At 49.5% G+C, this 23,642-nt stretch overlaps 1 protein-coding gene across 1 annotated transcript in view; it reads right to left on the reverse strand.

Annotated features, from left to right (window-relative positions):
- Window positions 1–14,615: 14,615 nt before the first annotated feature.
- The window catches only part of Oprd1 (opioid receptor delta 1), a 32,734-nt gene continuing 23,707 nt past the window's right edge, over window positions 14,616–23,642 (reverse strand). Inside the window, exons 2-3 of the mRNA XM_047547837.1 lie at window positions 17,926–18,275; window positions 14,616–15,157 (exon numbers count right to left, since the gene is read on the reverse strand). Coding sequence (XP_047403793.1) covers window positions 14,616–15,157; window positions 17,926–18,275 — 892 coding nt within the window. The remainder of the gene's footprint in view (window positions 15,158–17,925; window positions 18,276–23,642) is intronic.

Consider the following 23,642-nt stretch of genomic DNA (forward strand, 5'->3'; position numbering starts at 1 on the left):
GTGTAAGGGTGTGCCCATGTGTGTGAGTCTCTGTACAGAGGGTCCTATGAACAGGTTCCCCCTCCCCCCTGCCCAGCCCCTGGGGCCTCTCTGCCCAGGCACCTGTGTTTCCTGTCAAGGTGACTGATGTAGTTGTGTGGGCAAATGGAGACTTGCCACTTTGTGAAGGGAGGCGAGCCTGCCCTCCTGCCTCTGCCAGGGAATTCTTAGCCTCCACCTCCCTCCCAGACCCTGCAGAGCGATCTGCTCCCCAGATGCTCCCTTGGAGAGGTGACCTCCTGAAGAGGCAGCTCACATTGAGTCATGGCTATTATTTTAAGTGCATCCTCTCATTTTTTCTCATTGAATCCTTCCAGTCAAAAAAAAATCTTCTAAATAGGGCCTGAGGCTCCAAGAGCTGAAGTAAGAGCACAAGGTCACACAGTTCTAAGTAACAGAGAATGTGGAGGTGACAGGCAAGAGGAAGCTTGCCTTTGGAGGTCAGCCACTCAGTTTGATGGGGCCTGCAGGGGACTGATAAGCTTAGGGGTGGGGGAAGGAAGCTGTTTGTGTCTCCCCCTCCTCCTCTGAGAAAGTCTGGGCCCCCAGCCGACTCTTATCCTGCAGAGCCTGGGTACTGCCATCACGGTCAACTGGGCCTGAGTGGGTGATAAGGAGGCCAAGGGACAGACAGCGTGGGTGGGGGAGTGTGGTGTGTGTATATGTGGGAGCATCTGTTTCTTCAACAGCACTTTATTGAACACATTATTAAACTTCGACAAAACAAATACCTGTAGTCCCAGGCTGAGGCAGGAGGATAGACCCTGCCTCAAAAAAATAAATAAGCATAAAGATTGACCAATACCCTACTCAGTCCAAGGCGGAAGGAGGGTCTCAACCGGGCCACAAGGAATAATGGAGAGGTAGAGGAAGCTCAGGCAGATGTGGCTAGAAACAGCTGCAGGCTTGGCTCTTGCCTTCGTCATTTTCAGGATGGGTCAGCTCCTCCTAGCCCATCTCCTCATCAGCCAAATGAGGTAATGACTCTAGTCCTGCCTGCCTTTCCCAACCCCAGGTTACTAGAAGGGGAAACCATTCATAAACCGAGTTGCTCTCCATAGATAATGGACACTTCCTGCTGTGACACATGGTGGGCACCCAAAGCCCAGAGAGGGCAGCCTGACGCCCTGACTAGAGGAGGTAAACTTCCAGCCCGATCTTGAAGGATGAATTTCCTATATGGAAATGGGAGGGGCATTCCAGGAAGAAGAGCTTGCACAGGCTTAGAGGTAGGGTGGCGAAGATGTGCTCTGGGAACCGAAAATGGTCTGGTATATTTGAAGCACAGAGTCAATCATGAGACCAAATTGTATAAGGCCTCCAATGCCAAGTGAAGACACAGAGGGACAGATTTGGGGATGGTCAGGGAATCCTTAAGGCAGAGCCAGACATACTTTGGCTGGGGTTATGGCAGTCATGGGTAGGGTGGGGAGGAGAGTAAGAACTGGTGTCAGGCAATGGAGTAGGGTCTGGGACTCCTTCCCAGGAGAAGCCATTTGAAGCCTGATCCCCAACATGGCATTACAGAGGGAAGGAAGCTGCAGAGTCTTTTGCAGAGGCAAAGAGAGAGAAAAAGCTGAACCCAGTACCCCAGTCCATGGGGGCCCCATGCAGAGATGCAGAGGGTGCCTACCATGGAGCATGTAAGGGCTCTGCTCAGTGTAGGGTTGAGGCCAACTCTGCCAGAAGAACCCCTTCCCAGGGGAGGTGCCGTCTCCGGATAGCCCTGTTGAAACGGCAATGGCTGAGAATGATCGTGCGGTTACATGGGTGCCTCACTGTTCTCTTCCCATGAGATGTGCGTATTTGTGGATGAGTAAAATGAGACCGTGAAAATTCAAATGCGTGCGGCAAAGTGACCCGCTCACTGTCACAGCCAATAAACAGCAAAACTAGGACTTGAAGGAGGCGCTGTCCATTTGCAAGGAGGGCAGAGGGAGCCGATATGAGGACTTGGAGCCAGCTGAGATTCCAGCGCCAATTCAAGGGGAGGAGAAAGATGGTGTCTACTGCCACCTTGTGGTCATAAAGCAGCGGAAGGGCGCATGCCAGGTCTCAGCCCATGAAAAGGGGAGACTTTGAGCACCCAGGCGTCAGCTTCCAGCAAGGGTTGTGGTGAAAGATGGGCTTTCAAGTGGACCCATCCTAGATTGTCACCCCAGCTCATACAACATACTGTGAGAGCCCCAGCAAGTCCCTCATCCTTGTCTCAGTGCCTGAGTAGTTTGGTAACATTCAGTGGCAGAGTGTTTGCCTAGCATGTGCAAGGCCCTGGTCCTGCGGGGGATATATATATATATATAAAATATTATATTATATAATTACATAATTATATAATATATAATATAGTGTTTATGTATCTATCTATGGATAGATATATAGATACATATAACTTTTTGGTTTTTTTGGTACCAGGGTTTGAACCCAGGGACTTTTAACCACTGAGCAATATCCACAGCCTTTTTTTTTTTATTATTATTTTATTTAGTGACAGGGTCTCACTGAGTTGCTTAGGTCCTCGCTAAGTTGCTGAGACTGGTTTTGAACTTGAGATCCTCCTGCCTTAGCCTCCCGAGCTGCTGGAATTACAGGTATGAGCCACAGTACCCGGCTTAGATATAATTTTTTATATATAGATAGGTATAGTCTATTTATAGATAAATATATAGTCTTTTCCCCATGAAAACCTGCACGGCTGGGAAAACTCAGGACCTAATGGGCAGACCCCAGACAATGAGGCCACCAGCTTACCTGGGGACTTTTTTAAGAAAAGGAATTCAAAGGTAAGAATACAAAATGCCGGGCGTGGTGGGGCACGCCTGAAATCCCAGCAGCCTGAAATCCCAGCAGCTCGGGAGGCTGAGACAGGAGGTTCTTGACTTCAAGCCAGCCTTACCAAAAGCAAGGTGCTAAGCAACTCAGTGAAACCCTGTCTCTAAATAAAATACAAAATAGGGCTGGGATGTGGCTCAGTGGTCAAGTGCCCCTGAGTTCAATGCCCAATACAAAAAAAAAAAAAAAAAAAGAATACAAAATGCCTGCAGCCTTTCAAAGCTGGTGAACATGGAGGACAGGAAGTAGGAAGGAAGGAGGGAGCTGCAGAGTGAGAAAGAGACAATTCATTAATTGGGTACAAACATTTTACTTTTCCAAACTGTGCAGAAACACATAACCTTGTAAACATAAGGCCAGAGTCCTTCCTACTAGGCATGCTGGAGTCAGGTGTGAAGCCCCCACAGGAGATGTTAGGATTCTGAAGCAAGAGCAGGATCTGGGGTCAGGTGTCCCAACCACATGCCAAGAAAGGCCTTTCTCCCAGTTTTCAAGCTGGAATGGAATCCAGGCTCCCTCTTTTGTGTGGCCACATCCTAAGAGCCAGCTCGCTCCACTAGGACTGTGCAGGGAGCCTCAGTTCCAACTCGCCAAAGCCTCCTTTGCTTTCCAGGTTTGAAGAGTCAACTTCTTAAGCCCCCAAAAGACATCCGCCGCCTCCCCTTGCCTCCCTGGTGTGCAAGCCACCCTTTGGTCAGTGCAGAGTCGTTGCTGAACCCCTAGAGTGTGGTCGGGGCAGATGGACACATCCTCAGCCCTCCTCTGGCAGCCAGGCCCATGCTAGACCCAGACCCAGGCCCAGCATTTTGCCAACTCACCATCTGGTGGTCGCATAAGACACGGACTGAGACTTGATAGTTTTAGAGCTAAAGAGAACTTAGATTTTGCTGGGCACGGTAGTGCACACTGGTAATCCCAGTCAGGAGGCCGAGGCAGGAAGATGGTGAGTTCAAAGTCGGCCTCAGCAATAGTGTGACCCTAAGACACTGTCTCTAAATAAAATACAAAATAGGGTTGGGGATGTGGCTCAGTGGTCAAGCACTCCTGAGTTCAATCCCCAGTCCCACCCCTAACAAAAAAAAAGCACTTAGGTCTCATCTAGTCCAAGTGTTTGTCAGACTCAACCACAGAAGCCCCATGTGGGAAACAGGAAAGCACGGCTGCTCTGAGAGAAGCCCTGGGCCTTGGGGGCGGGGGTGGTCTGTGCTTGGCCTCCCCCTTCCTACTCCCTGCTTGGTTTCACCCAGCCCTTCTAGGGAACTCTATGTCGGAACCACTGCTCTATCGCCAGCTCTTTGCTTTAATGGCTGAGAAAACTGAGGCCTGGCGAGGACCAGAGCTAAGAACAAGGTCACAAAGCTAAGGCTGCATCAGATGCAGGTCTGCTTGACTCCAGGTCAAGCTCAGACTTCATGCTGGATGACAGGGGCTGAAACATCCCTTCCCACCCCTGACCTACCCTCCCTGCTTGCTCACTTGACTTCTCCATCCAGTCAGCAAAGCCAAGTGGTGAAGAGAAGCTCAAAGGGATCCCAAAGCCTTTGGGAGTAGGACGATGAGGAACGGGCTTATCTGGAGCCCCCACACTGAAATGAGGACAGGAATTGGACTTTCATCTGTTTCGTTCACTGCTTATCTTCAGTCTGAGCACACACCCTGGTATGCTGTAACAATAAGTGTAGTTGAATTAATGAACAAGGCAGCAACTCAGGGTAGGGGGACCTTCTCAGGAAGTCATCCCTCTAGGCGGACCTCACCTACCTCTGGGTGTGCCTCCTGAACTCCTGGAATGGGAATCAGGCTGGGCTTCCTGCAGGTCTTCATAATACTTCTTAGTTTGAAGCAGAATATAGTGGTACAAGCCTGTATGTAATCCCAGCAACTCAGGAGGCTGAGGCAGGAGGATGACCAAGTTGAAGTTCACCTTCAGCAACTTAGTGAGGTCCAAGCAACTTTGTTAGACCCTGTCTAAAAATTTTTAAAAATACAACAGGCTGGGGATGTAGCTCAGTGGTAAAGTGCCCCTGGCTTCAATCCCCCATACTGAAAAAAAAAAAATTTTTTTTTAATAAAAAAATTCTTAGCTTGGCTGCTTCTTCCTTCTCTTTCTCTTCAGAGCACTATCCTATCAGAAGAAGCTGTTGTGTAACATTGGACATCACATCCCCTCTCTAAGACTCCATCTCCTTATTTGTTAAAAATATGTACTTTAAGCTGGCACAATGGTGCACATTTGAAATCCCAGCAACTCAGGAAGCTGAGATAGGAGAATCACAAGTTTAAGAACAGGCTGGGCAACTTAGTGAGAACCTGTCTCAATTTTTTTTTTCTTTTGGTACTGGGAGTTGAACCCAGGGGCACTCAGTCACTGAACTATAGCCCCAGCCCTGCCTTTTTAAAATATTCTTTTTAGTTGTAGATGGACACAATACCTTTATTTTATTTATTTATTTTTATGTGGTACTAAAGATCAAACCCAGTGCCTCACATGTGCAAGGCAAACGCTCTACCACTAAACTATAGCCCCAGCCCCCCCAACTCTTTTTTATATTTTATTTAGAGACAGGGTCTCACTGAGTTGCTTAGGGCCTTGCTAAGTTGCTGAGGTTGACTTTGAACTCACAATCCTGCCTCAGCCTCTGAACTGCTGGGATTACAAGCATGTGCCACCTCACCTAGTGCTCTCTCAAATTTTTTAAAAAGGCAGAGGATGTAGCTCTGACACAGAATAGGTTCAATCACCAACACAGCAAACAATTTAAAAAACAATAAAAATGTTTTAAAAGAGCTCAATTTAGATACCAGGTACACTGCTAGTCCCAGCGACCCCAGAGGCTGAGGCAGGAGGATCCCTTGAGCCTAGAAATTCCGGTCTACCTGAGCAACATAGTGAGATCCAGCCTCTTAAGTAACAAAAGACTCACTTTAAAGTGTTTTTAATTCATTCAGTTGAAATGTTTATTAGAATTTTTCATGTGCCTGACACATAGTAGGTGGTTATCAGTGAGTGGTTATCTCCTTGACACCTTGCCTCGCTCATTCATGTCCCTCTTTCAAGAACCAGTTTTAGTGACCAGCTTCAGTGAGGCAGAGTGTGATACGTAGATAAACTCTAAAGGGTGGAATGGAGAGAATAGGAATGAAACAAGGGCACTCGTACAAGATATGGCCAATAGGTGGCAGCAATGTCCGTGAAAGTAGCTGTCCCCTGTAAGCCTATCCTGAATTTCTTTAGGCCAAGCTGTCTGCCCAAGTTCCGTGTACCAGCATAGGAGTATAAACGAACACGTGCCCAGCGTGAGTAGTGTTTATAAAGTGCACGTGTGTGCCTGTAGTATGAACACACATGTGTATGCGTATGTGAGCTGTATCCATTTAGGGACCAATAGCCAGTCTGTGCGGGAGGGCAGAATGTACCCAAGGTGTGGAGTTGTGGGAATGTTTGTGCGCACAGACTCAGGTGTGTGGGGGTGTGACCTATGGTAGGTGTGGGTCTGTTTGCCTGTGACTACATGGTGCATGTGGAACCCCCTTGTGCAGAGTCACTTGAATTTTGGGGTCCTGGGCCCCTGGAGCAGCCAATGAAGTTTCATGATCCTGCAGAGAGATGCACAGTGTATGCCCTATTTCAGAGGGCTCTAGAATCATCTATGGGACTCTGGGGTAAAGAAATACCCCCAAATGTTAACAAAATAGGAAATATGGGTGAATTTTTCTTTTTTTCCCCCCCATGCTTATCAGGTTTCTTAGTTTTTATAATGAGTACATATTAATTTAATATGGGACCAAGAAACCCCAAAAATGTTATTGAAGAAATAAAAAACCCTAATTTTTCTTTCCACTGATTTTTCCCTTTCCCTTTCCCCCTTCGCAGCTGCATGGTTCCAATGTGTTCTCAGCAGCACATTGAGAAAGAGCAGGTCTTGGTCAGGGGGTGAGGGTTGGATTCCTGACAACAATGGTGGAAGATTCAAGCAGATATCCAAGGGTGCAGCTGGAGCAATCAGAGAAGTCTTCCTGGAGGCAGCTGACCTTGAAGGGTGATCAAGTTGGCACAGGGCAGGAGTCTGCCCTTCCTGCTCCACTTCTCTGAGAATTGCCCTCTTGAGCTGGGTTTTGACAGTCCTCTTCCTGTCATGGGTCCCCTCATCCCTTCAGGGAGCTTGAGGTTTCCAGCAGGTAAGTTTGAAATTAGATTCCTAGAATCTCCCACTGGGAAGGAGCCTGAGAGGTCATCTGGATTTTCCAGGCAAGTGGGAGCTCCTGAAGGTTAAAGGCAGAATGTGTTTCCCCATTAATAATACTGCACCCTAGTTACCATGCACAGCAGTTGTCTCAAAAGGGCCCTGGTTATAAAACTTATTTATTATTATTTTACAGAAGGGTAAAGCGAGGCCCAGAGTGGTCATACAGATTTGATTTGCCTCAGGGAACACACAAAGGTGAATTAAAAAAAAAATATTCCACTCAACACACACACACTTGCAGGAACACCAGACGTTCTCACACATGCTGTGCAAATACACGCACACACATTCACTCACCTTCAGGGCCATCCTTCCCAGCCTTAGCGGGAGCTGCTTTGGGAGGAGCTGCCAGGCCTCCAGGACATCCTCTTGATCTGAGGCCCTCTGTAATTGGGGTGAGACCAAACACAGCACCCCGCCCACCCTGGGCAGCCTGGGGGCCCTGCAGCACCCCTGCCACAGTCTGCACCGAGGCGAGGTGCCCATCACCTTGAGGCAGGCAGGCCCGGGTAGGCAGCCCCTGGCAGGCCTCCCTTAAGGCTGGGTCTCTGCAGGAAGCTGCCCTAGATGGTAGGAGGGGCTGCAGGTCCTGGTGGGCTCCTAGGGAGGCCTATCTGGGTCAGGCAGTGATTCCCTCCCAGAGAGTTACCTTCCAACCATGAGCGTCAGCGAGTATCCAGGAACACCAAGGGGGTACAGAAGGTCTCTTGGAAAGGAGGGCTCTAATTCCCTCAAATGCGTGGGTGACTCTATGGCCAAAGGAAGGGTCACTGAGGAGCAGGGGGAGAGAAGGGAGATGGGGAAGATGGAGCTGGGGAAGGGAAGAGGGAGCTAGTGAGAGCCTCAGAGGCATGTGGGCTGGGAGTGGGGGGAAAGGGACTAGGTGGGGAGCAGGGAAGAGGAGGAGGCATGTGGAGGCTGCAGAGTAGGGAGGCCCAGGGAGCCTGGCACAGGCTCTAGAGTGTGGTGGCAGCTGTCTGTCCCTTTAGAACTGGTCTTAAGAACATCGCTGCATCTTCCTGAGGCAGGTCCTGAGCTGGGGCTTCCCCTACTGTGAGCAGGCAGGTCTGCCACACCCCCAGACTGGGGTCCCCTCCCCATGGGACCACAGAAGGTGAACAAAAGAAGCAGGCAGAGGTGTGGATACTGAGAAGTGTGCTCGCTTTATTTGGGAAAACAGAAGTTTGGGTCTTGATACCAAGATGGGACCTGGCGTGGACCAAAGGTCGGGTGTGAGGCAAGCTTCACTCACAACACACCTGCCTCCCTCACCCGCCAAGTGGGGCAGTGACAATCACAAACACCAGCCCACCAGTCATGCTTCTCTCTGGACAAATGCCCAGTGGCTTTTACCAAGAGATGTCTGCTTCTGAGATCAAGGAGCATGAGGGAAAATACCTCAGTTCTTGTTCAGAATGGCAAAGTCCTCAGAATCATCCACTCCTACCTCAACTTTGCAACTGTGCAGAGGCCCAGAGAGGAACGGAGACCTGCCCAGCATCACCCAGCAAGGAAGCGGAGGACAAAGACTCAAAACCACATTCCCTGTCTCTTATCTTAGGAGTCATTCCAAGAGGAAATTCTAGAAGATAACTCACAATGACACCTTCACTGACACCCAACAAGGGACTCCATTTCCATGATTCAAATACTCAGACCAAAAAGCCCAGGCCAAGACCTCCAGGAACCCCTCTTCCCTTCCAGGGGTTGTTGGGTCCCTGGGAGGGACAAAAGAGGACAGTCACACACAAGGAACTGGTAAGAAAACACGCTCTTGAAAATTGCTTCTTCTGTGTAGTCTGTCCCTTCTGAAACTCAAGGAGGTTGGTACAAAAGGTCTTTTGCTCCTGGCCACCTACAGAATTAAGAAACATGAACTGGAGCACGTAAAACCTCAAACCCTAGACATTTTTTAAAAGTTCCATCCGTTGAGCATTTACCATGCACCAGGCCCACTGTGCACCCACTTGGTAGAGTCACTTACTACGGACCTGTTTGCATTTACTGGACACCTTTATGACCAAAGCAGACAGGCTGCTCACTCTCGGCCTCTAGCTAAATCTTGCCAACTTCTTCCCAGGCACATGTTCGCTCCCATGATGGAGGAAATGGGCCCACAGAGTGATTGTCTTGCTCAAGACATTTCCCAGCAAAGACACAGCAGGCAGTTAAAAAAACAGAATAGGGCTTCCAAGGCAGGGAGGGAGGGATGGGGCTGTCTGGGGGACAGCGGGCGTGGGCAGAGGAGGTGATGTGGCAGTGTGTGCTGCCAAGGTACTGAGCCATCGAACCGGCACGGGGAATGCTCTGTCCACAGCTGAATGTGAGATGTGCTGGAAGCCTCTGTAATCACTGAGTGTTTCCTCTTGGGAGGCTGAAGGAGGAGAGCAGAGGAAGTGGGCTTGACACACCTAAGATGGACCCTAGCTGGCTCAATCATTGACCAGCCATCTGGCCTTGGGCAAGATGAACTTCCCTGAACTTCAGTTTCCTCATCTGTAAAATGAAGGTAATGATAATAATGCCTACTTTGAGTCAGGCCACAAAAATTAATGAACTGCTCTATGTAGCTGGGCACAGTTAAGTGTGCCTGTCACCTAGTGTTAGCATTCCAACAGCAAAAGTTCTCTGCACTCTGGAAGACTATGCACCAGGTGGGGCTCAGCCCTGGTGATGGCGCTGGGGCTAGATCCTGGGCAGCCTCCCAGCTCTGCACTCCACGCCATCAGTATGTCCATTTGACTCCAGTTTTGAGTTCCCAAGCTGCCTGCAGCCAGAGCCCCACCCAGCTGTCCTGGTCTCCTGACCCCCATCTGTAAGTTCAGAGTGGGGAACTAGGTCCTCACTCTCTCCCATCATCCCTTCCAGCTCTAGCACTACCTGCTTGGTGACTGGAAGTGAAATAAAGGAATAAATAACAAATAAATAAGCAATGGAAGAAAGCTGTGTGTATATGTTTTGTATTTGAGCAGGTACGTGGGGCCAGGACTGGGGTTCTATCACTTCCTAAGGGCTTTGGAGTCTCTGAGGCTGGTTCTCAGTCCAGATCTGCGGCAGTTGGTAGGCCCGAGGGACTGACATTGATACAAAGAGTGGGGGCTGGTCTTTAAAAGGACTGAGACCAAGCAGGTACCCAATCAAACCTTGTAACTAGTGCCCCTGGCACCCACATAGTTATTAGAGAACATCCCCGTGCTGGGGACCCATCGTGTGCCAGGCACTTTGGTACGCACTTGGCTTGCCCTTGGAGGGGCCTCGGTGTGTAAGATCACACTGCCAGAAAGTGGCCAACAATTCAGCAAAACCAGGAATCTTATTAGCGACTGACCATCCTATTACAGACTGACCCATCCCTTGTCTTAGATCTAGGAGGAAACAGAAGCTCAGAGAGGGCAAATCCTCTGCCTAGCTCACACAGACATTTAGCTGCAGGGTTAAGATTTAAAGCCAGGTTTCCAGGCTTCCTGACCATGTAAGCCAGCGAACTTAAGGACTCTGGTTTACTCCTATTATCTTCCTGCCCTCCCCACTCCCTGCCTCTCTTATGACACTTGACATTATCCATCACTCCCTCCCTCTGGGAACGCCCTCCTCCTCCAGTTTCCATGGCAGCGTATTTTCCCCATCCTCCCCCTGCTTCTCCAGCAGCTTCTCACTCTCCATGGTGGTTCCTGAGCCTAGGAAGAAGGGGGACACCAGGACACCAGTCTCTTCTCTCCTTTCACTGCTACCCCTGAAAGCCCATCCACTTTCCCAGGGGCGTCTTTAGCTCTGACCTTGCACTTAAACTCCGCTTTTAGTAGCAGTTACTTATCATGTACTAAGAGTGTCCTTAACGTGATGGACCCTATGGTTAGACCTGCACATGCATTATCTCATTAAATCCTCACAAGCACCCCTGGAAGGAAGTCCACTGTACAGATGAGGAAACTGAGTCTCAGAGAGGGAAAGCCAAGATCTGATTCCAGCCTTAAACACTACTTTTATTACATCAAGAAGAGACATGAAACTGAGGACATTTTATTTATTTATTTATTTATTAGTACTGGGGGTTGAACCCAGGAGTGCTTTAACACTGAGCTACATCCCCAGTCTTTTTTTTTTTTTTTTCATTTTGGGACAGGATCTTGTTAAGTTGCAGAGGCTAGTATTGAACTTGCAAATCCTCCTGCCTCACCCTCCCAAGTTGCTGGGATTACAGGCATGTGCCACCACATCCAGCTAACTATAGGACATTTTTAAATCAGGGGCAAAAGCTTTCCTTCTACTTCCTAGAGAATGAGCAATGGAAATTTGGGGGGGATAGAGACGTACTCTGCAGTTTTCAGAACCTGTGATGATCTAGAATTACACTGTCAATTTGGAGCTTTAAAATGCATCACGCATGGTACATTTTGAAATGTGAAGATTTAGAGAGCTTCAGGAGGAACAAAAGTTCATGAAAATTTGCCCTTTTCCTTCAGATTTTTGCATTTTGTTTCAAGTCTTCAAAAACCTCATCCCAGGGTTCCAGCTCCCAACGTCTTTCTACATAATGATGCCTGGAATTAATTGCAAACTTGGACCCTGCAACTTTTCTTGGAATTCCACTGGCCTGAGTTCTGCTGCTGTTAACAGGCTCTGTGACCCAGGAGCAAGTGGCTTGATCTCTCTGAGCCTCAGCTTTCTTATTTAAAAGAGGAATAATACTACTTCCTGGAATGGGCAGTCACAAGGACCAGCTGGGAGAAAGTGCATAAAGCATTCGGCAGCAAGCCTGGCACATGGACATGCTCAGTCAAGTCCTGTGCTCCTGCTGCACCTAACTTCTTGGGTTTGCCAAGCACTTGAACATCCCTGTGCTTTTGCACACACTGTTTCCTCTTCTTGGTGACCAGCTCCTATTCATCCTTTAGGGTCCCTTGACCCTCTTCCACCTCTTATAGAATTGCTCCAAACAGGTGTTTTTAGTAAAAAACTAAAAAGACACTTCTCTGCGATGCCATCCCTGGGGATCCCTGTCACTGTGCTTATCACTAGCATGCAACTGTCTGGTTATGCTTCACCCCCCAACATTGGCTCTGAGCTGTCTGAGGGCAGGGTCAAGTCTGACATTTCCCAGTCCCAGTGCCCAGAGTGCACAGCCTCGCAGGAAGTAGATTTCAACTCAAGTGTGCATTACTTTAAACACACACAGTCTGGGTCAGCCCCTGCTGACCTAGAACAATTTTATATCAAAGGGATAAAAAGCAACCAGATCAATTATATCAGTGAGTGGGCTTGGAGCAGCTTTGAGACAGGCCTCTTCTGGGTTGGGGCAGAGAAGACACAGTCCTTGCAAGAAGAATAAATCGCCCTGGCTCCTCTGTCCTCTATTTCAGGAGTCTTCCCTGATTCCTGAATTGTGCCCTTTCTCTACCATCTCCCCAAAGCAGGAGATTCCCAAATGATTAGGAGTATCCAGGTGCCCCCTGACTTGCTGATCACCCCATTCACACGACCCCTACACACTCAAATGGAAGTCTCTATGGTCACAGGGTCCATGTGGGTGGTGAGCTGAGCTAGGAGACTTGAGACCCCAGGTCATGGTGGCTTAGCAGGCTGGATCTGAGTGGTGGCCACTGCCCTGCATCCCAGGTCCAAGGGAATCCATATCCTAGAGGAAGAATATCCCCAGGTCCAAGGTTTCTAGGACCTCACCCTAAGAAGGGCTGCACTTTGCCCACAGAGAGGACTCTTACCCCTAAAGTGCACAAAGCCCTCCTTGGTGCCCAACCCTTTCCCCCAAATGCTACTTCAGTGCCTGCTGGAGTGACAGCCTCCCAGCCTTTGTTCCAAAGAAATGGCTGTCAAAGGGGAAAGAGGAATATTGTTTCTTTCTCTTTTCTTTTTTTGTTTGAGACAAAGACGTCAATTTCTTTCCATCTGTCCCAAAAAAGGAAGAAAATTAAATTTGTTTTTACAAGGATGTCACCAGCTGCTTCAATAGGGAGTCAGGGGTGCGTTGCTGAGGCAGTCAGACGGTGTCTCTGGGGCTGCGGGAAGAGAGGAGGCATGGGGGATGCACAGCAAACAAGGACAGACCCTGACAGTCGGGGAAGCAAAGATCTGGAATGTCTGAACAGGGTTCTATGCCCACCTTTGAGTGAACCCTGCCCTCAGCAACTTGAAGGGGAAGCTGAGTGGACTGGAAGCTCAGGGACCTGGGAGACTTGGGGCAAAAAGAGAGGGGATCATGGTCAACACTAGCATTGCAGTTAGGAAAGTCATGTTCCCCCAGTTCCTTCAAAGTCAGGCCCCATGTGGGCAGTTGCAGTTCACTAGTCACTGACACCAGATACATGGGTCACAGCCAGATGCTGGGGGACAGGGAGAGAATTTTGAGGTTCTTAGAATCCCAAGCACCTGCACTGGTTCTTCTGGCAACCCCCAGCCAGGTCCATGTGGCATTCACTAAGCATGGGCTCTCCTTAGATGGTCCTCTGTGTTCCAGTACTGGGCCACAAACACCAGCACCCTGGGGTCCCCTGGAAAACATCCACCTTCAGCCTCCAGACCTAATTTCACAACAGAAACCTCACCCTTCTGTCTCAGTCACCCTGTCCCTTGGCACAGAGGTTCACTGCAGCTGGGTGGAGCACCCAGTGCTTCTTGCTTTTTCCTGAACCTCAGGGCCCTGGGGACCCTCTCCCAACTGAGGCCCTGTTTCAGTCCTCTCTGATGGAACAGCTAGCCCTGCTCCACCACCCTGTCCCCAGCCCCACTGGAAGTCAGTGTTGTGGCCACTACTTCTGTGTGGAGCTGGATCCCTGAACCATTCTAAGAAATAAATGTCCAAGAGAGAAAGTGTATTATTTCTCTCTTCCCTTCTGATTGTCTTGTATTCTCTTTATTTATAAAGAAGTAAAATTGGAGGAAGACCCTCAGAGAACCTTGTCCCTTGCTAGAACAGGGTGAGGGGTGGGGCTCTGCCCAAAACTTGAGGTTCCAGAGAGTCACAGGCCCTCCTATCTCCTGGCCAATTCTCCAGCAGCAGCCCGCCTCACCGTCCAGTCCTCCATTGCCTCCCAGGAGAGGATCCTGGCCAAGATGCATATGCCAATCTTGCAGCTCAAGTCACCGCCCCCACCACTGATCCTCCTGCATCCTGGGCCCGGAATCCTCAGGTCTCTGGCCCGAACCCAGTGGAAGTCCCACTTGAGGTGGGATAGAATTCGAGGTTGTCCCCGACGCCCCACCCCGCTGGAGAGGCCTTACTGAGGGGTTCGGTTCTAGAGTGGCAGGTCGCGCTCCACACTCCCCAAGTGGAGCCTTCCACCTTGCACCCAGCCCGGAGGCCTGCCCCACTGCACAGGCCCCACCTTGTGGCCGCTGCGTGACCTCAAGTCCCATGCTCTTCTCCAAAACAGAGTCCGACCCTTTACTGCCCCATTTCGAATAGTGGTCCCCGCTTCCCAGGGGGCTCGGTGTGGCCGCCGGGTCACTTTGGAGGAGCGCACGGGGGCCGGTCGGGATTGGTCAGGCAGCAGCGCCACCGCCGGGGCCGATCGACTGCGTGCAAGCGGTGACTCGCTCGCGAGCGGTGGCTTCCCGAGCGCGGCTGAAGCTGCCAGGCTCCCGGCGGCCGCAGGGCGTGCGGCAGAGTTGACGGAAGCAGCGCTTGAAGTTCTCGTCGAGGAAGGCGTAGAGCACGGGGTTGAGGCTGCTGTTGGCGTAGCCCAGCGCGATGCACAGGTGCAGCGCGGCCACCACTAGCGGGTCGCGCCGGTCGATGTCCACCAGCGTCCAGACGATGACGAAGATGTGGATGGGCGCCCAGCAGACCACGAAGGCGCCCACTACCACCAGCACCATGCGCGTGATGCGCCGCAGGGAGCGGTCCTTCTCCTTGGAGCCAGACAGCAGGCGCACGCTGCGCAGGCGCAGCAGCATGAGGCCGTAGCACACTGTGATGATGAGGATGGGCACCACGAAGGCGAAGAGGAACACGCAGATCTTGGTCACCGTGTCCCAGTACCAGCTGGGGCTGGGGAACTGGAGCATGCATACCACCGCCCCATCTGGGTTAGGGAAACAAGGAAAGACAAAGAGGCGGTGAGGGGTTTGTGCACCCCGGGGTTCTGCCTGCTTGTCAAGTGCCACCACCTCCTCCTGGTTGCTCAAGGTGATTCTTCTGCCTGAAATGTTCCTTCACTTCTGCTTTTGGCAAACTCCTACTCATCCTTGAGGACCCCAGAAAGACCGGTCCTCATCTGGGAGGTCTCCTTTCTATGTTCTCTCCCGGGTCCTTTATAAATAACTTTGGTTATCCATGGGTGGCAGTTATGAAATGACTTGGCCCAGTCACTAAAAGCCAGTCATTGTGATAAGTCGGCACACTCCCACCCATTCCCAGGCTTGCTCCCGTGGTTCACACTGCTAAGACTGACTAACAAAACATGAGTTAAGAACAGGACTCGGGCCCTGACTGTGTACCGTCTGACCCTGGGCAAATTACTTACCCTCTTCAAGCTTCAGCAGAGTGAGACTAATAAAAGTACCCACATCTCACAGGATTATCATGAGGATTAAATAGGCAAAGGAATTTAAGACATTCAGCACAGTGGAGTTCAAGTACTTGAGCAGAGCACAGGGGTAGATACATATAGCCCTAGGATCAGCTTCCCTGGAGGGAGACAGATCTCAGCTAATGTCAGGAAGAACCCCCTAAGCCAGGGATGCAGTTCAGTGGTAGAGCGCTTGCCTACCATGTGTGAACCCTGGGTTCAATCCCCAGTTTCACAGAAAAAGAAAAACAACAATTTTCTGACAGCCAGACCTGCCCAAAGTTAGGAAGGGGACCCAGGAGGGAATGAGCTCCTTTTCTTGGAGTGTGGATTTGGGCTGTATGAGTATCTTTGGGGTTATTGTGGGGTTCTGATGCAAGCCCAGAATTAGGAGTCTAGGGGGCTCCCAAGATCTCTTGGAGCCACACAGTAGACCTGGATACAAGAGTTATAAGATTGGAACTGGGGAGCCACAATGCAGTTTGCAGGACATCAGGCTGGCAGGATTCCCAGGGATGGCTGAGTCCAACCTTCTTGTACAGATAGCAGAACCAGACTTAGGAACAGCACTTTTTAAGGCCAAACAGGAAGTGGCATACAGAACCCACAAGTGCTGATGTGTGTGTGTGTGTGTATGTGTGTGTGTGTGTGTGTGTGTGTGAGAGAGAGAGAGAGAGAGAGAGAGAGAGTAGTGAAGAGACCCATCTGGCCCAGCCATTAACTACTCATGAATGGCTTGTGAACTAAAGGCTGACAGTGAGGAATGGGGTTCTGCAGCTAAGACTAGTCACTCAGAGGCTATATGGGCACCAGGGTCTCTGGTCTTGTGAGGGTCAAGTCTCCCATCAAGCCTGTTCCCCTCTTCCACTCGTAGCACCAAGCCTCTGCAACCTCCACCCACGCCACTAAGAGGAGCAACAGATCTGAAAACAGGAACCTTGGGTTGTGGACCAAGTGTCACCCACTGAGCCCTAAGTAAACCACCTGAGCTCTCCGAGTTGCTGTTGTTTTCCAGTGGAAACAGATAGGAGTCCCTGTCCTACCTAAAGGCTTCATCATTTAACACCTGCTATTACTGGGCCTTGGCAATAAGCCAGTCCCTCACTTAAGTGTTTTTTTCATATTACCTCATTTAACCTTTCCACACTCCATGAGATGTGGCTCAGAGAGGTTAATTAGTTACTAATGTCTTGGCACCTTTCTATACTACATCTCCCACTTCCTTATGTCCAGGTGGGGTCATGTGACCAGCTAGTTATCGCTAGGAAGATACGGGCCATAGCACTGAAAAGTGGTTGTGTTTCTCCCTGCTCCTTCTCCATGTTCATCTGCCAGCTGGAAGCCGGCAGAGGAAGATTCGGGAACCATCAGTGGGAGCCTGAATATCTGAGTGACTGTGCTCCTTTTACTTATATCGGACTGTGATGTGAATGAGAAATAAATTTCTACTGTGTTAAGCCCCTGAGGCCCAGACTGTTAGAGCAGCTAGAGTAATTAATACAGTTAGTAACTAACATGATTACCATTTTACTCTAAGGAAAAGCACCTATCATTCTCTGCAAGCCATTTTCTAGGCCTAACTTTGGTCATCTGGCCAATGGTTTTCAAAGTGCGGTGGAAGGAAGTTTGGGATGGGACTGCAAATCCTGTAGCCTCTACTGCTCACTGGTCGGTGACACCCTCACCCCATTGACTATCATCCATTTCCCTAGAGGTCAGTCATCCACACAGTCCTGGTCAGCCACGTGCATGAATGCAGACCACTCATCCACAATCCCATTATAAATTCCATTTGATACTGGACATGGTGGCACACGCCTGTAATCCCAGCAGCTCGGGAGGCTGAGGCAGGAGGATCACAAGTTTGAAGCCAGCCTCAGCAGCTTAGCAAGGCCCTAGTCACTCAGTGAGACCCTGTCTCTAAATAAAATGTTTTTAAAAGGGTTGGAGATGTGGCTCAGTGGTTAGGCAACCCTGGGTTCAATTCCCAGTCTTTAAAAAAAAACAAACCAACCAACCCTCCGTTTGGCCAGCAATCTATTTGACCACCGAGCAGTCATTCATCTTCAGAAGAGTCAAGCACCACACTCCTCCTTGGTGAGCCACGCCATTCCCACCAGGGGACCCTCCGCCCTCCCGCTGGCCAGCCATCACTCCTCCATTGCTCCATCTCCCACACCTGCACTGGTGCACCACCTCCACTCTTGCTGCTAAGGGCCCTGGAGACCCATGTTGCCTCCCGTGGTCCAGAGGCCTGGGCCACCGCTCCCTCCCTCACTCACCCCGGGGTCGGGTCACAGCCATGACCATGATGGGGACACCAACACCTGAGGCCAGGACCCAGATGCAGATGTTGATCAGCTTGGCCTTTGCGGGTGTGCGAAAGTCCAGGGCCTTGACCGGGTGGCAGACGGCGATGTAGCGGTCGACGCTCATCATGGTGAGTGTGAAGATGCTGGTGAACATGTTGTAGTAGTCGATGGAGAGCACGGCCTTGCAGAGCGGCTCCCCGAAGGGCCACGTCTCCATCAGGTACTTGGCACTCTGGAAGGGCAGCGTGCTGGTGGCCAGTGCGTCGGCCAAGGCCAGGTTGAAGATGTAGATGTTGGTGGCCGTCTTCAACTTCGTGTACCTTGGGAGGAAGTGCATGGATCATCATCCCATTTCACAGATCTCAGTTCTCACTAAACTCAGGGAGGTGAAGTGACTTGCTCAAGGTCACACAAAAGGTCAGGGGCAGAAGTGGAACCGGAACCTTGGACCATCTGGTTTGGTATCATTCCTTCTCACTACAACAGATGCATAAAAGGACTTCTCTGCTGTGGGTGACTTTGGCAGGAGGTATTTTAGGAAAATTCTCTTTTTTAAAAATTTTGTTTTAGTTGTGGATGGACCTTTATTTTATTTATTTATATGTGGTGCTGAGAATCGAACCCAGTGCTACACATGCTAGGCAAATTCTCTACCACTGAGCCACAACCCCACCCAGGGCAATTCTTATCTTCTGAGAGGTATTAAGCAACATGGTTAAAGGAAACACTAGCTCCAGAGAAAAACACATGTGGGTTCTAATCCTGCCTCCACTGGGTGACTCTGGGCTAGTAGCTTGAACAGTCTAAGCCTCAGTGTCCTTAATTTAAAAAGAAGGTAATACAGCCTCCTGGGATAGTTGTGGTTTTTTTGTTTTCTTTGTTTTGCGGTACTAGAGTTGTAAAAATTTAATGAGATAATACAAAACTTAGCCCTGAGTCCAGTGATTGGTGAACATGTAGGACAAGGGCTGGGGGTGTACAGGTCCTGGGTTCAAGTCCCAGCACCACAGAAAAGGGGAGGGAATAAAAGAAATCACTCAGGATAGGATAATCATTATTATTCTTCATCTATGCAAAATGAAGCTGGGCGCTAGACCAGAATGATTTGACTCTCTAGCTTCCACCACCTGCTTGGCCTTTGGAGAATATGATTGACCAACTCTGAGGAAGGGACTCTGCCTGGCAGATGGGCTGGGGCCCTAGACCTCTGGGCTGTCCTCCATGGTAGACCAGGGATCCTGGCCCTGCCTTGGCCCATGCAGCTGGTCTCAGGCCTGTGTAAGAAGCCTCAGTGCTGCCCCCCATCTCTCCAGGGGTGTGGGGAAGGTGAGTTACTGACGGTGTCACGCACCTTACCAGGACACGAGCCCAGGTGTCAAACCAGATGTGTGCAACCAAACTCTGCACCCGACACTCCCAGCACCCCCATGCTGTGTCTGCACCACCGCTGGCCCCTTGTTTGGCTGACATTTATAGCCATGATCCCTTCAGCATCAGGGCCTAGGCTGGGCACTGGGCAGCCTGAAGGAGACTGTCCCAGAGCAGGACTCATCACAGAAACACGAGGCACCGAGACAGAGGAAAGGACTCCTTTCACGAGCCAGGGCTCAGAGGAACCCAGAGAGGGTTGCACCACTGTGAGAGCAACTCTCATATTCCAGAGCAGGGAGAGTCTGAGAGATTGAGGGGAAGCAATTTTATCAATTAATTAAAATTAAATTAATTTTTAAAATTTAAATTAAATTTTAAATTTTTAAATTTAAATTTAAATTTTTAAATTTAAATTTTTAAATTTAATTAATTAATTAAAATTATAAATTAAAATTAATTTTATTACTATTATTAAGTCCAAGGATTCCCTTCACAATTACCAGAAAAACCTGTAAGAAATGCAGATTTCTCAAACCCACCTCAGATCTGCTTATTTTTTTTTTCCTTTTTGGGGTACCAGGGATTAAACTCAGGGGCACCTGACCACTGAGCCACATCCCCAACCCTATTTTGGATTTTATTTAGAGACAGGGTCTCACTGAGTTGCTTAGTCCCTCGCTTTTGCTAAGGCTGGCTTATGAAGTCAAGATCCTCCTGTCTCAGCCTCCTGAGCCTCTGGGATTACAGGTGTGCGCCACTGCGCCCGGCCCCAATCCCCTTTTATTTATTTATTTATTTATTTTTATTTTCTTTTCTTGTGCAGTACTGGGGAATCGAACTCAGGGCCTTGTGCTTTCCAGGCAAGCACTCTACCAGCTGGGCTATCTCCCCAGCCCAATTCCTTTTATTTTGAGACAGGGTCTTGCTAAGTTGCCCAAGCTGGCCTCAAACTTGCAATCCTCCTGCCTCAGTCTCTCGAGTTGCTGAGATTACAGGCATATGCCACCATGCCTGACTACTACCTCTTCATCTGTGGAACTGGGACCTGGTATTCTCCATCTTTAATAAGCACACCCCTACCACAAGGAATTCTTATGAATGCTAACATTTGAGAACAACTAACATATGTATCCATATGCCCATACTAGGGAGAGACAGGGAAAGTGAAGGCCAGAGAGGGAGGTGGCACAGCTCACCCAAGGTCACACAGCAGCAGAGCCAAGCCAAAACTTTAGACCTCCTTACCTCTCATGCTCTTCCCTCACTCTCCTACAAGGGTGGTGCCACGGTGTGTGCCTCTGTACCTCTCTCTTCCCCTTTAGAGTCCCTCATACGGCCCAGAATGAGGACACTCACTGCCGAACAAACTCCCATCTGCCAAAGCTTTTTTTTTTTTTTTTTTTTTGAGTTTAAGAAAGAAAAATGGACTTGCTCATTGTCCTCCAGGGCCAGCATCTGTCCTACTCCCTCTCAAAATAGCTGCTATTTGCTCTGGGGCTGGAGAAGCAAAAAGTTTTGCTGGGAGACAGCAGAATCGCAGGCGCCGGGAAGTGTCTTCAGCAGGGTGCGCAGCGCAGCTGCGTGGGAGGCGTCCCGGGCCCACAGCTGACTCCTCTAATTTCTCTGCTTTTACGCAGAACAATTCGAAGCTGTTCTTTGCCTGCTATTTTGATTTGTGCAGGATCCTTCCCTTCCCTGAGGGGGTGGGGTGCTGGGAAGCAAGAGCTGAAGCTGCTCTACCTGGTCCAGCGCTGCGGCCAGGAGGCCCCTCCCGGCAAGCGTCCCTGTCGCCTGCGCACAGCCGCGCCCTGTTGGATGACCTCTACAGCCAGGTTTCTCTCCAGCCCCAAGACAAAGCAGGCCCTGCTCTTGCTCTCAACCGCACCCCCACGTGATTCCCCAGAGGTGCCCTGTGTTCCACAACCTCTGGGACTCACCTGCCCCTCTCCTGGGGTCCTCAGCCGCACCCCGGCCTCTTTGCTGTTCCTCAGTCACGCCAAGCTCCGCTCCCATCCCAGGGCCTCTGGACTTGCTTTTCCCCCAATTTTGGCTGGCTCACTCCTTCACGAAATTGAGGGCCCTTCAAATGTCACCTCTTCAGAGAGGCCCTCCCTTATCACCCCCCTTCCACCACTGTCTCCTGGCACCTTTGCTTTGCTCCAGAGCATGAACCACTGCCTCACATGATCACTGGCCTGTCTTCTCTTCTGTCCCTTGGGCTCTGCCGCCCACGTAGGCTCCCTGAAGGAAGGGGACTGGGTCTGTTTTGTTTCTTGCAATCAACAATGCAAGGGTGGGTTCCAACACGCATTTGTCACAGGGATGTCTTTCTTTAAAAAATTTTTTAGTTGTAGATGGACACAATACCTTTATTTGACTTATTTATTTTTTTGTGATGCCGAGGATCAAACCCAGTGCCTCACACATGCTAGGCAAGTGCTCTACCACTGAGCTACAACCCCGCCCCAGGGATGTCTTTTTTTGGGGGGGTGGGGGGTTGGGGAGGTACTGGGGATTAAGTCCAGGGGTGCTTTACCATTGAGCTACATCCCCAGCCATTTTATTTTGAGTCAGGGTCTTGCTAAAGCTGCCCAAGGCTGGCCTCGAATTTCAGTCCTCCTGCCTCAGACTCCCTAGTGGCTGGGATTATAGACGTGTAACACTGTGCCTGGCTCACAGGGATGGCTTCCTCCATGACTCAGCAGCTCTCTCCAGGGCCAGGGCAGCAGCCTCCTGCCTACTCACCACCAGCAGCCTCTCTGCCCCAAGTTCATCACCCACACAGGTGCTCGCTCTGAAAAGCAGATCCGCTCGGGTACAACATTCTATGCCTCCCCATTCCCACGTGCTCAGATGCCTGCCTATGTCCAGCCACATCTGTAGCTTTTCAAACATCCTGTCTAGCAGGTTTCCCCTCCCAAGAGAGTCACTGAAATGGTTTGGTGGGGATCTTTCCAAACTGCATAAATGAAAGTAGGGTTTTTTAAAAATTTTATTTCTGCCAGTGTAACATGACTAAAGACTGCAAAAAACCATAGAAACCAATGAAAACAGTTGCCCCTCTGTTCACCCCTCCTCTCTCCTCTGTCCTGCTCCACAAGAGGTAACTGCTCTTAATGTGTGAGGTTTTTTGTTTGTTTGTTTTTGTTTGTTTGTTTTGTGTTTTTTTTTTGTTTTTTTTTTTTGTTGTTGTTGTTTTTTTTTTTGAAGTGCTGGGGATTGAACCCAGGGCCTGTGCATGCTAAGCAAGCACTCTGCCCAACTGAGCTACCTCCCCAGTCCACTGTTAATGTTTTTAACTATTCTTTTGGTGATTATTTCCATAATTCTAAAGTATATGCTTTAATGGCTATTTCTTTTTTTTTTAATATTTTTTTAGTTGTTGAGGGACCTTTATTATTTATTTATTTATTTATATGTGGTGCTGAGAATCAAACCCAGTGCCTCACACATGCTAGGCAAGCGTTCTACCACTGAGCCACAACCCCAGACCCAATTTCTTGATGTATCATCTTTAGAGAGTAATTATTGAAGTTTGTATTTGGTTAAGTAAGGCTGTGCAGCAGTAACAAACAGTCCCAAAATTTCAGTGGCTTAACAGATTGAAGGTTTATTTCCTGCTTTGCAGAATTCACTCAACATTGTTGGGATCTCATAGACCAAGAGGCAATTCCAGGCTGCTTCACTTTTGTGGCTCTGCCATCCTAACCCAGGTCTCCTTGATCACCTCAGAGGGAGCATGAGCATCTAAGCACTCATCTGACAACAGGACGTTACTTCCACCTGAGGCCAACCAGTCAGAAGTAGTCATATGGCACTGCCCACCTTCAAGAGGCCGGAAATAGTTTTCTGTGTGCTCAGAAGCAAGGAGAACCAGGTATTCGTGAACACAGGAATGTCCTGCACAGTTCCCTGTTATGGTGGACCCAATTCTTCCTCTTTTCATTCTCCAATATAATTTTATCACAATTTTAACTAAATCAATATTCAGAGTTAGTTGGGTATGGTGATACATATTTATAATCTCAGCTACTCAGGAGGCTAAGACAAGAGGATCACTTGGGCCCAGGAGTTGAGGCCAGCTTGGGTAACAAAGTGAGACTGTCTCAAAAAAATAAAGGGGGGGGCTGTTTACATTCTTTTCCTCTTCTTTCTTTCCTTTTGCTTTTTATTCACTTATTTAATTTTTCTGAGACAGAGTCTCACTATATTGCCCAAACTGGTCTTGAACGCATACATTCTTAAGATTTCATAGATGTTGTCCTTCCGTTTCTGAGCCTAAGAGTGCACTATAATTACACTTGTTTTATAATGTA

The sequence above is a fragment of the Sciurus carolinensis genome, chromosome 1 (assembly GCF_902686445.1).
Source record: "Sciurus carolinensis chromosome 1, mSciCar1.2, whole genome shotgun sequence".
NCBI classification, from domain to species: domain Eukaryota; kingdom Metazoa; phylum Chordata; class Mammalia; order Rodentia; family Sciuridae; genus Sciurus; species Sciurus carolinensis.